General features: G+C 51.7%; 2 protein-coding genes across 4 annotated transcripts in view; both read right to left on the reverse strand.

Moving 5' to 3' along the window:
• Positions 1-6,193, reverse strand: part of PPP1R2 (protein phosphatase 1 regulatory inhibitor subunit 2) — a 12,192-nt gene extending 5,999 nt beyond the window's left edge. For all 3 annotated transcript variants that reach the window (XR_006169198.1, XM_042821011.1, XM_042821012.1), the window contains exons 1-4: positions 6,036-6,193; positions 2,006-2,113; positions 1,487-1,567; positions 1,087-1,190 (exon numbers count right to left, since the gene is read on the reverse strand). Coding sequence is in view for 2 of the 3 variants with exons in the window: in XM_042821011.1 (XP_042676945.1) it covers positions 1,087-1,190; positions 1,487-1,567; positions 2,006-2,113; positions 6,036-6,193 (451 nt within the window). In the remaining variant the exon portion in view is untranslated. The remainder of the gene's footprint in view (positions 1-1,086; positions 1,191-1,486; positions 1,568-2,005; positions 2,114-6,035) is intronic.
• A 771-nt stretch (positions 6,194-6,964) lies between these two features.
• On the reverse strand, positions 6,965-10,391 carry APOD (apolipoprotein D). The gene is made up of 5 exons (XM_042820941.1): positions 10,327-10,391; positions 9,747-9,892; positions 9,357-9,478; positions 8,324-8,412; positions 6,965-7,923 (listed from the first exon to the last, which is right to left on the reverse strand). The coding sequence occupies exons 2-5, from the start codon at positions 9,867-9,869 to the stop codon at positions 7,688-7,690; spliced, it is 570 nt and encodes a 189-aa protein (XP_042676875.1). The 5' UTR covers positions 9,870-9,892; positions 10,327-10,391; the 3' UTR covers positions 6,965-7,687.
• Between the last annotated feature and the right edge of the window lie 1,770 nt (positions 10,392-12,161).

Genomic DNA, 12,161 nt, shown 5'->3' on the forward strand with positions numbered 1-12,161 from the left:
AAAAGAACAGCCTGCAAGCACGAGGAAGTCGGAATCAAGAGAAGCAAGTGGTAACGGTGGAAAAAATTCTGGAGTTTCACAAACCTTGTTTCTAAGGAAACTGAATGGCAAACCAAGACATACTGGTGGAACAGAAAATCAACTTCTGCACACGTCCAACACGGCTCCTGGCCAGCCATCAAAAGCTAGTTATAAGAGATACACCTGTCTAACACAGGTAGAAGAAAATATTCTTCTCTTCCCTGCAGCCTGAAGTTTATCTTTGCTTCGTACATCCAACATTCCCAAAGTAGATTTTATAATTAAACTCTGTTTATTGGTGACCCCAACACCGTTTTTCTCCTCCTCTGGAGTTGTGAGGTTATACACTCAACGTTGAAGACAGGGGCCAGGAAAGATGAGAAGCACCAGCTAAATGACATGCACCTGAAACCTTAGAAGCTTTATTGTTTAACTTAGCTTTATTGTTTTCTAAGTCAATGTAACATTACTGCTCTGTTGAAGATGAGAAAATTTTGTTAGGAATAATTGTTGATATCCTGCTGGATCCATCCAGCAGCTTTGAAAATAATAACTGATTAAAAAAATCAACAACAACCAACCCAAACCTGTATATTTGCAAGCAATTAGTAGAGTCTTAATTGGAGCAGTACTCATTAAATTGTTACATCTACTTGAAGTATATTAAGTCATAATATATGTATTACATATGTAAAGAAGTAATACAATTAAGAAGTACTTCCTCAGCCCCAAAAGAGAAAAGCTTTCCATTTGGGAAGCCCAGGTTTAAGAGGAATTCCTGTACTTATGCCTGTTACGTTCAACTCCTCTTCACGTATAAATCCCAAGCCAAACAATTCTGACTGAGCAACTGAGCTGCTTGTTTCTAATCTTTTCCTTACCCTTCAAAGACTATGTACCCAAATCACAAGATCTTTCTTAGGCAGTACTTTTTACTCAATAATCCTTCCTACTGAATGGCAGAAACTGCATGTATTAAAAAAAAAAATCCAACAAAAACCAACCAAAAACATGAATAATAATTAAAAAAAAGCCACCCAAAAAACCCCTCTGACTTATCCCTACCTCGTTCTTCAGGTGTTAATTCTTCTTCCTCCTCCTCCTCCTCGCTGCTTTCCTCTTGCCTCGCTATAACCTTGGGTCCTTTACCCTCAGCTGCAGCAGCCAGCCTAATGAAGATAAAATACAACGTCATGAACCATCAAGTTTTTCACTGCATAAAATGCATGAAATTTCAGAACACTCATACCAACTTGGTTCAGTATTTTTGCTACACTTATTTATATTAACAATCTGCAAAAGATTTTAAGTACCAGTGGGACTATCAACCCAGAAATCTACTTCATTTGACAACAGCCAAAACTTGGCATCAAGATAAAAAGGAAACACCTTTCCAAAAAGCAAACCAACCCATAAAAAAGAACACAGTCCTAACATTTAGTCCATTTTCTATGACAATACTTACTTCTTACTCAACACATCTGCTCTTAAGGGCTCATTTGATTCCGAATCACTCACTGCATCTTCATCATCTTCTCCTACCATGCTTGGAATGCAAACAAAGAGAGCAGCCTTTATCAATTGTTTGTTGTATAAATTCAATTGATGTAACAGTCAAAACATTCCAGTGCTCAATTAAAAGACTCCTGTAATACTTTAAAAGCTTTCCAAATCTATTTAAATATTGATGAGTGACAATTTATATTCTAGTACATAGATGCTAACTATAAAAAACAAACGAGACATCAATTACATGAGTGAAACCTGAGAGATATGTACACCTTCCAGTACTCACAGACCTCCAAAATTTCACTGACGGTCCTTCTTGTAGCTATAAGCCTTTACTTAAAAGCTTCATCAATTCAAGTATGTTGCATATACTCAGTAGGATAGCACAGTCAGTAATATGTCAGGCAGAAAGTCTACTTCACTGCAAAACTAGCCTGTCACCTGCCTCGTGCCAGATGGCCATTCAGAAACCTACCTGTGATAAGGAGTACTCGGCTCATCGATTTTCATCAGGCCATAATCTTTGCCCGCTGGGTGGTACGTGGCTATGATGTTCATTTCGTCCCATTTCTGAGATTTTTTACTGAAACAAGAAAGCAAAGTGGTTTTGTTTTAATCCCCTAAAATCAGCTCATTCTGTTTGGCCATAGAAAAGGAATGCTGAGAGTGATTTTTGCCCTCAATTCTACACTATGGAAAAAAAGCACTGTTAAGGCACGGGGGCAAGTTTGAAGTATAAAGGTGGTTGTTAAGCACCACCTCACGCACACTTCTGTTGGGTCAGGACAAATCACCGCTGTGACTTCCCTTTCCCTAACGAGTCACAGTATCTAAATGAACCAGTGCTCACAGATACGTTCAAGTACCTGTGCACATCTTCAAGAGACCACCAGTGCTGCCCACTCACTGCCCCGTTAACCAGCTGCTCACTGCAAGTCACTGCAACAATCATTCTTCCTGTCATTACAGCCCTCAACACTTGATGCAAAGAAATAACCAACTTCCACTTCAGCACAGCTCGGTGAGCTGCCAGGACTGTCTGCAGAACCGCTGCACAAACAACAGCAACCAACAGATAACTTCCTGCAGTAAAACTAATTGGACTGAACAAGGTGGTTGTTAATACTGCCTTTGTCATCTTAAATTGGAACCATAAAACAGAACTGACTCACTGCTGTAACGAACCAAAGGGAGTTTCGTGCTCTATACAGCCAGCCACCAGCCATGCTGCTTAATTTAGGATTTCCTCAATTAGTCACAGAATGCATCATTTTATGTGTATTTGTAGAAACAAAAGCCTACCCAGACTGACACAACATGGAAGCCACAAGGGAAGCAACTGCCTTGTGGAAAAGTCCCCGCTCTTCTGGTCTAGAAGCCACTGAAAGGTTCCCTGGGCAACCTGATCCAGTGCCTGATTTAGTGACTGGCAACCAGCCTGCTGCAGGTGTTAGATCTTTGAGGTCCCTCCCAACCAAAGCCATTCTGTGAAAGATTTAGTCAACAGGACCTACCAGGTTCCACATTTTTCCTGAAGCATCAACACAGCCTTCCGGAGAGGTGGCCTTCTCTTAGATTAAACCAAGAAATGTAATTCTAGAACAGCATCAAATTCCACTGTAGATTTCTATTCCCTGTAGGGGGCACAGTTGGCTGAAAGAATGTAGCTCATGTACTCTTTACTTAAGTACAGGCTGCTCCAATAACAAATTGCCAGACCTGACATCTGAACTCAGCCTCAGTAATATTACTGCTTTTAAGCAGAATGCCATCCGTAAAACAAAACTGATAATGCAAAATTGCAAAGACAAACAAAGCTTAGCCTTCATGGAGAGCTCTCCATAATACGACGGAAAGAAAAGAAAGGATAAAAGAAATAGAAGTGGAAGAGCTGATGCAGAATCCTATGTGCCACAGACCTGTGAGCTGAATAACTTCAGCATAAACTAACCAATGCCATAAGTTCCCATCTGAAGTTCCCTATCTATTTAATCACCTTGTGCAAACTGCAACACCAGGATTGCAAGCTGAGCAGACAGAACACGAGTCAGAGTGCCTGCTTTGGTGGAGAGTCGTGAGCTCCATGATGACAAAGCAAGAGCTCCAGTGTAGGAATGTCCGCTACTCAAACCTGCCTCGTGAAGGTTCTAAAAACCACTGTCTCAACGCCAGCTGAACAGCTGCTTCAAGCTCCTGTGATTAACATACCACAAGCACATGGTTACAGGGAGCACGTGAGAATTTTTACTAGCCATAGCAGCTGGATGATGGCACAAAGGACAAGCTCAGATAGAGAGGAAATATGACAGATGGAAGACAGTCCCACCCACACCTTAGTGCTCACTGCGCTGCCCACAGGACACCCAGGTGTAACCTGCACCAGTTCACAGCACAGTACCCAATCTGCCTCGTATACCAGTCTGGAAATTGGATGGTCCACAGCTAGCAATTCAGGAACTCGCAAATGCAACATGGAAAGAGAATTTAGTGGCCTGTTTTTCACAGTCGTGTGTTTAAACTTACATTTCAACACAAAAAGCCTTGGCTGTGGAACACACCCCAGAACACAACTTGAAATTCAGCTGGGAAAAAAATGATCATGAACAACAAAGAGACAAGCATGTCATCTCACCCCTTGGTGGAAAACAGCATCGCGGGAGGGTGACTAAGTGCTCTAAAAACACACACCTCCCTTGGCTGCCTCCAATTCAGCGTGCTTATGCACCGCCATGGCAGCCTAGCATTAACAACAAAGCTTACGACTATCACCACAAAACACTTCCTGCATCCCTTCAGAGGACCAGGTTCGTATTTCTATATGTGAAACAGACTCTTCCTTAGTAAAATCAGATTTAAAAGATGAAACATTCCACAAGTATTCGTTCGTATTCTTTCACGCCTTCAAATGTCTAAATCATTCATTCTAATACCACAAGCCAACAGGTCAGAGGCTGCAGCATTACTCAAAGGAATACATCTCCTAACTCCCTCACTCCTGCCAGTTCCAACACAGCTACTTGCAGGACTACCCAGCAAACAGGGCCAAGGAACAGCAAAATACAGCCAGCTACTTTGTACAATGCCATGTCACGTCCTACAGAAACTCTAACAGGAGTGCGAAGGCAAAACATACTTTCTATCTGGTTTGCCAAGAACGTCTCTCCCGTTAAGCCATCATCTCAGCCCTTCAGATGCTGTCCCAGTGATGTCTCAATTTCACCAATTTCTCTCTTGAATCACACCTTCATTAAGGATATTACCATCGCTAGCAATAGCACAAGGCTGATGACGATGAAAGTACGAGAGCTCTTCTGAACACGGTACTTTGAAAGATGACAGCTGACACAATGAGCTCCTTTATCTACAGCTATTTTTAAAGGCGTTCAGATTTGAATTTCAATGCTAGAAAGAAGCAGGGAGGCTGCTGACAGACGTGCACTAAGAAAACAGAGGCGTTAATTTATAAACCCGTTTTTTAGTCTTAAAGGAAAATAACTGCAGTACTGCTTGCCATTCTTTCAGAGTACAAAATGTTGCTACTTCTGACCAAATAAAATCACTTTAATGAAGAGCTGCCATCCAGAAAACAACAGCTGCACACAGCCTAACATTAAATATCCTATTCTGATCTTTTCAGGAAATTTTCTATTGCAATGTGCCAGGTTTAGACAGAGTGCTTTAACTTGCAAGGCAGTTTCAGAATTAACCTAACGATGCATTTATTGACTCTCATCAGAAAACAAGCAACAGAAGATGGAGTCCTGCTCACTTAACTGCAATACCAGCTGTCCCACATACTCAGCTCAGCAGCCTGTATTCTAACTTCTGCTCATCCTACAGGGTGGTGGAAAAAAGACTCCAGAAAAATGAAGCTGAGGCTCCTAACAGCCAGTTTTACTTTATGCCTGCTGTCAGTCAGTTTCTTGTCCTTATATTAAAACTAGGGAACAGAAGGAAAACATTAAAAAGGGACAACTTGTGTGTAGCACATTCTTACTTACATCTGATTCCACTCCCAAAGCCATCATGCCACGGCTTCCATTGCAATACTTTCTCCCTGGAAAGCAGGAGCCCTTAGCAGGCAAGAGAGCAAACCAAAGGTTTTCTGTCCTACCTCGCAGACTCGGACTGTATTAATGACTGCCCAGCCAAAGGGGAAAAGGAATTACTATGCTATAAAGAAGACTACGTGCCCATTTTATTTTATTTCATTATTATTCCTCACCTCTCCTCGCAATACCGGGGTCTCAGATTAGAAAACTGTCTAAAGCCACGTTATAAATACAGCAGCCTGGGAGCGTGCCGGCGCTCAGAATAACGTTGCAGCGTTACGGCATCTCCAGGCTGTCCTGCTGAGCGCCAGGGCCTCTCCTGCGCTTCAGCCCTCATTGCCCTCATTGCCCTCAACGCCCCGCGCCCCGCGCAGCGCCCCGCTCCGACCCGCCTCACGACACAGCGCGCTCAGCCCCGCGCCGCCACCCCGCCGGCTTGGGCGCGGCCCTCACCCGTGCTCGTCGTCGTCGCGGGCCGGGCTGGCCTGCCGGGCCCCAGGCCCCGCGCCTCCCGCGGACTGCTTGCCGCCGCCCTTCTTCAGGATGCCTTTGATGGGCGCCCGGCCCGACGCTCCCGCCGCCGAAGCGGCCGGCACCGAGGGCGCCTCCATGGCCGCGCCGCTTGCCGACTTCCGGCCCCCGCCTCGGCCCGCCCCGAGCCGCATCGCGTCAGATCCGCCGGCGCCGGACAGGTAGCGCTGCGCCTTCGCTGCCGCGCCCCCTGGTGGTTGGAGGACCGCCGCTGTCCTGCCTGCAGTGCTGCTGCGCGACCGCGGTGGGGCGCCGTGCGCCGACGGCGAGTTCTTGCGCGTGCACGGGGCTCCGGCACGCGCGTGGGGCCTCGCGCGCGTGCCCTGTCGTGGATGGCGATCGGTGTCACGTGGGGCACGGCCCGCACGGCCCGCGTGCGGTTTGTCGCAGGAACGGCTCACTGTCATCCCGTTTCTGTCCCGTTCCTTTTCCCCTCCATCTCAGAGCTGGGCAGGGCGACGCCACGCCAGGCTGGGTGAATGCTGCCTTAGAACTGACTGAACCCCTGGGGAGAAACGAAGTGATCTGCCCCCAGATGTCACCCAGTGGGAAGCGGCCATGCGGCTGTCTGCATCCCCACGTGTCCCCGTGTTACCCCGAGGCTGCAGGGAGAGCCTGGCCTGCACCATGGGATTGTGGTGGAAGCACTGAGAGCCGTGAAGGGGAGATGGCATGAGCACGGCACCTGCATGCAACCCTACACGGCTGTGGAGTGCAGCCCAGGGCCCCCAGGGCCAGGGGCGAAGGTGGGAGGCAAGGGCTGGCCGAGCCCCTCACAGTCCAGGGGCTGCAGGAAGGCTGCAGTGGGCTGGGAAGCGCCGCAGGGAGGCACACAGGGCCGGGAGCAGATGCTTGGTTTTGTTTTTAATGAGTTGCTTCGGTGCTATGGGAACAGAGCTGCAGCGGGAGTGAGGTGCTGAGCAGGCAGCTGTGGAAGCAGGACAAGGCACATTGTAGGCAGGAGCTATGTACTATGAGCTGTGTGTGAGAACACAAGGTGCTGGCCCTGGGGCTCTGTAAGGCCTCGCTGGGGGGAGCTGGGGGCACATGCAGACCGTGGGAAGGAGGTGTGGTAAGGTTCTGGGCATTTGGAGACTTCCCAAGCTTTAAATACAAAAGACCAAATCTGAATTTTAGGGTGGAGATCAGATGTGGCAGCAACCTGCGGAGAAAGCACACTCAAAATGCCTGGCCCCAGCTGTAGCACTGTCCCCTGTGTTCCCAGCAGGCCTAGAAGCATCAGAACCAAAACTGGGTTCATGATCAGTCTCCCCTGCATCTCACAGCTTTTTGCACCCACGTGCTGTGGGACCCGTGGCAGCAGCAGAGCCCCATGCCTGCACATCAGTTGCTGGTTGTCTTCCCCCATCAGCTTGCAGTCAGCCACACTGCAGAAGTCAGGTGGGGTGAGATGGACTGGGAGGAACAGCGACAGCGGGAGTGACACACAGAGTGCGGGGCTGGCAGACTACTGGGAGCGAAGGGATCATTGCTTTGCTCTCTTACACAGAAACACTACTGGCTAATAAGGGAAGCGACCCAGTTCAGAGCTGGCCTGCTGTGCATGGCAGCAGTTACATCTCGGCGGGGCAGCTGAGCTGATCCGTGGGCATCATCTTGTCGGTGTCGATCTTGTAGGACTGGAGCATGCTCTTCAGGTGCTCTACAGTGTCTGGGTGCATGTCGGGAGTTCGGGACATAATCCAGGCGTAGTCAAAGTGGAAAAGCCAGAGGATGTTGGTGCAGGAGTACACCAGCGAGTAGTTCTCGTAGTCAGTGGAGATGACCCAGTATGGTGCAGAAGGCATAACTGGGGAGAGAGGCTCGGTTACACTGGGGGCAGCCACTCCTGCATAGTGGGTGGCCACAGCTCAGACTTAGAGCTGCCCCCGCTTTTGCTGCTGTCGAGCTGTGAAACTGCAGATCTTGTTGACAAAACCCCATCAGGATTCCTTGCTCTGCCCAGAGGGACCCAAAAATGCCCTGCATGGGAAGCTGTAGCAGGGGAATTAACACCATGACCCAACTTGCTTGCTCAGTCGTCTGGCAGTATGCTATCCATACTCATGTGCCTCAGGCCCCTGCCTGCTCTGAGCCCCATGCCCTCACCCCACTGTGCTGCCAGGCCCCAGGGCAGGCCTGGCCCTTACTCTGTGGCTCTGCCCCTCTGCTGCGAGGGAGCTCAGCCCGCTCACATCAGCAGTACTTACACCAGTTGAAGCGGACGCCCAGCTTGGCCGGCTCCTTCACATCTGTGTGCATGATTTCTCCTTCAATTTCATTTATTTTGCCACTGGAACTAAGGGCAGGAGAACACGGAAGAAATCGTATCAGCCATGCTTGAAATCACATTTCAATTTCCTGACTTGGTGGGCAGGACGTTACCCCTCCAGATACCCTTGCCTACCAACAGGGGCAGACCCCTCCTACTGCCTGTGGGAGCTGCTGGCCTGCAGGGATGGGGGCCGGCAGCACCCAGGATACACCAAAGATGCAGACCTCCCTGCGCAGGACAGGCAGAGCCCAGCACCTTATGCGATGTGCCAGGGCTTGCCAAACCCTGCTGCTTGTTGTGTGTTCACCTCTGTTTAATCACCTGTGTTTTTTCCAGGTCAGCACACTCTTCCGCACACCAGTGGCCCGCCCCTGCTCGGTGAGCTGGGGTTTGTTCCACTGCAGGTGCTGAGCACGGCCCTGCTGGCAGCAGGCTCTGCCACTTGGACACCCATCTGATAATTGCCTTTATCCGCCACATGCCTCAACACCTCCACGCTGCCCGTGGGGCAGGAAAGTTTCACTTTCCTGTGGGGCAGGAACGTTCAGGACAGCAGCGCACGGCCCCATTGGCACGCCGCCTGCATCCCACAGACAGCACACAGCTGTTTGCCAGAGTGGGAGCTGCAGGGACAATGCGGTGCAGCCAGAGAGCATCATGGGCACAGCTCCCTGCCGGCCACAAGGTGCCTGGTGCCACGCTGTTGTTCTTGTGAGGCAGAACAAAGTCCCCATGCCATGCCAGGGACCGAGGGGACGGCGCATCCCCCCTGCTTGCTCACGCGCTCCTCCTGCCACTGTCACTCCATGGCACCAGGGCTAGCACAGAGCCTGATACATCAACATCTGTGTTTGTTCCTCCCCCAGCAGCCAGAAACAGGGGATGTGGAGAAAAATCACCCCCTAGGATAGGAAGAGGGGTGGTGGAAGCCTCACCAATACAGGCATGGCCTGCACACCGGCACTTACAGCATCTCCTTGTTGATCACTTTAAACTTCCCGTTCTCCTTCAGAGAGTAGTTTGCCTGGACACAGCTTCCTTTCTCGAAATTTGAGGGCAGCTTTTCTATCTCGTACCATTTTCCCAAATACTGAGAAAAGAAAGTCAAGAGAGAAGCTTGGAGCACAAGGACTGGAGGTGGAACGGCTGAGCCCACTGGGTTTATGTGAGCCACAGGCACTGCAGCAGGGTGGCTCCTCCTGCACAGGGCTGGGTTGGACCAGGAGCAGGGCACCGGTATCACCGCTGCCATTGGGCATCCAAGTCACCACCGACCCATATCTGAGCACTGTGCCACTGCTCCTGTGCCACCCAAACCCCCTCACTGCCTGCTGTGAGGCTTTAGAATAACTTCACACCTTGTTGATATCGAAGTCCTGCTGCACTGGTGGGTCTGGGCATGGTCCCATGTGGAACATCTGTGCGTACCCCAAGCCGAGGAGACCGAGCAGGACTGAGAGCTGCACTGCCGTGCTCAGCATGGCTGTGCTGGTGGGAAACAGACCTGGGAAGGAGGAAAAAAGCTGCATTTGGTCCTGAGAGGTGACAGGAAGGACAGTGCAGCTTCAGATGCTGGGGTGCTCACAACTTCATCAACACCAAATGAAGTGTGATCTGACCCCTGCGAGGTGTGCTGTGAGGAGGCAGAGGGCACGTTTCCTGCAGCACAGCCCCCAGCCCCATGCCACAGGCACGATGCAGCATCCTTCATGATGTGCTGACCAGTGCAGAGCCGGGTGAGACCTGTGCCCCCCACCCCACATAGACCCAGCTCCACAACCCTGCCCACACGGTCCGGGCATGGACCGTGGCATCTGCGTCCAGAAAGGAGCAGCAGCTGCATTTCCCCAAGTTTTGAAGATGAGCCCAGCCTGCCTCCAGCTGCAGGGCATGGCCTCTCTGTGGACAAACACAGCATCTCCTAGCTCGTACACGTACCTTGGCTGATGAGACACAGCAATGCTCCGCGAAGGACCAGGTCCGTACAGAACAGCTCTGCAGGGAGATCTCCACCCCTCTTTTTATAAGCGAGCCAGGATTCTCATTATTCAGCACCAGCACAAGCCACTCCCTGGCCTTGGACATGTTTTACTTTGCGGAGGGCCGGTCGGCTGCCTTGGATCCGTGGTTGGTATGGGGCCAGGGATGGGCCGTGCCTTGGCTGCTCACCCATGCAAACAGCACCCCTCGTCTCTGCGCTCTGCTCCCTGCTGCTGGGCAGCCCCGGCTGGCCGCTCACACAGCCCTGTGGCTGCACACAGCGGGAGGGAGAACCCGCAGCCCTGCCCTGTTGCACTGGCCCATCACTGTGCTCCTGGGTGAGATGTGACCGTCCCGTCTCGCACAGAGCCTGTCGCCTGCCCCATGTCCCACGGACCCTTGGTGTGCTCAAGGGCACGGAATGGGGTCTGTACTGCAGCGTGGTGCCGCCCCACGGCCGACCCACAGAGGGGCCTCCTGCTGGGGGGAGCACTGGCTGCTCACAGCCACCTCTGTGCAGGGTCTGCCCGGTGACACAAGCTGGCAGTGTGTGCAGTGCTTGTGCAAGGCAGCTCCCAGTCATCCTGGTCAGACCCAGCGCACGGGGAGGATGAAGTGCAGGAAGCACTGCAGGAATGCTGAGGAGCCGCAGGGTCTTTTGGCAGTTTGTTTTCCAGACTTGTCTCATCCCGAATGAAAGGTGTCAATGTAATTAGCGGTGTGCTGAGCTGACAGCCCTTCCAACAGGTGCCCGGCAAATGGCTCTGACAGCAGCGCAGTCATCTGTGCATCCGCCGGGCCCATGCGTTATGCAAGGAGCTGGGTGGCAGCCAGCTGCCCCGTGTGGTTAATTGCTGTCTTTAAAACCTTATCTCTGCTGAGACTTTCACTCTGTGTGCACTTACATGTGTGTGCACATTCTAGGGACCCCCTGGCTGCTCACATGATGCACCAAGAGCCACAAATATCCCTCCCAAAAAGCCCATGCAGGGACAGTCAGGCCATGATGGGCCCCTTCAGGTGCATTAAGACAGAACCGAGGTGAGCTGACAGCCGGGTCCTGGCTGCTGGGCTGCCTGGTGCCTGGGCTGTCCCTCTGTATCTGCCTGGCCACACAGAGCCAAGGGTCAGGGGGAAGCTGAAGCTGAGCCTCCCGAGCAGCTTAATTGCAGGGTGCAGAGAGCTCATCTCCAGCTGGCGGTGGCTCCTGGCCCGGGGCGGAGGAGGGAGGCACATCAAAGAGCAGGAAGCTGGGGCAGGGCTGGGAGGGCAGGAAGGAGGAGAGGTGGGGGGAAGCCGAGCCGAGGGAGAGCAGGAGGTGCCCGGAGCGCTGCTGCAGGAACGGCGCCTCCACCCGTGTCTGGGTGCCAAAGCGCTCTGACCAGATGCTGCTGCCCGCTCCTCACCGTGCACCCCAGGGATGCCAGCTTAGGGCGGGAGGCAATGGAACCCCTCCTTGCACTGAGAGCCTGAGGCAGGGAGGGGTCTCCTCCAAAATGCCATCTCCCCTGTCCACCTCTGCCATGGAGAGCGCCGCAGTGTGCACATTGACTGTGGTACTGGTTAGAAGCTCCACGTGGAAGTGCTTCTCAGGGAGCACAGGATGCGGTGGATGCAGGGCTGGATGGCTCCTGGGGCTGCTGCTTGTGGCAGGGTGGTGGAGCTGCCCTGGGATTTTCAGTTGCAAAGGATGGGAGAGCAGCTGGAAAAGCCTCTGTTGGAGGCACTGCAGTGACCAGGAGCTCAGCCTCTGCTGTGGAACACCAGCAGCTCCTGCCTCAGTGCTGGAGCAA

The sequence above is a fragment of the Centrocercus urophasianus genome, unplaced genomic scaffold, assembly GCF_019232065.1.
Source record: "Centrocercus urophasianus isolate 14NV4802_14NV808 unplaced genomic scaffold, USGS_Curo_1.0 seq_19, whole genome shotgun sequence".
Classification (NCBI taxonomy): Eukaryota; Metazoa; Chordata; class Aves; order Galliformes; family Phasianidae; genus Centrocercus; species Centrocercus urophasianus.

Bases quoted from the DNA above. Each gene is read 5' to 3' on its own strand.
- APOD (XM_042820941.1), bottom strand. From the start codon at position 9,869: ATGCTGAGCACGGCAGTGCAGCTCTCAGTCCTGCTCGGTCTCCTCGGC. The intron at 8,413-9,356 runs GTAAGTGCCGGT...TCCTGCCCTTAG, and splicing joins GTGATCAACAAGGAGATGCT to TTCCAGTGGCAAAATAAATG. The intron at 7,924-8,323 runs GTAAGTACTGCT...CTCTCTCCCCAG, and splicing joins GGGCGTCCGCTTCAACTGGT to TTATGCCTTCTGCACCATAC.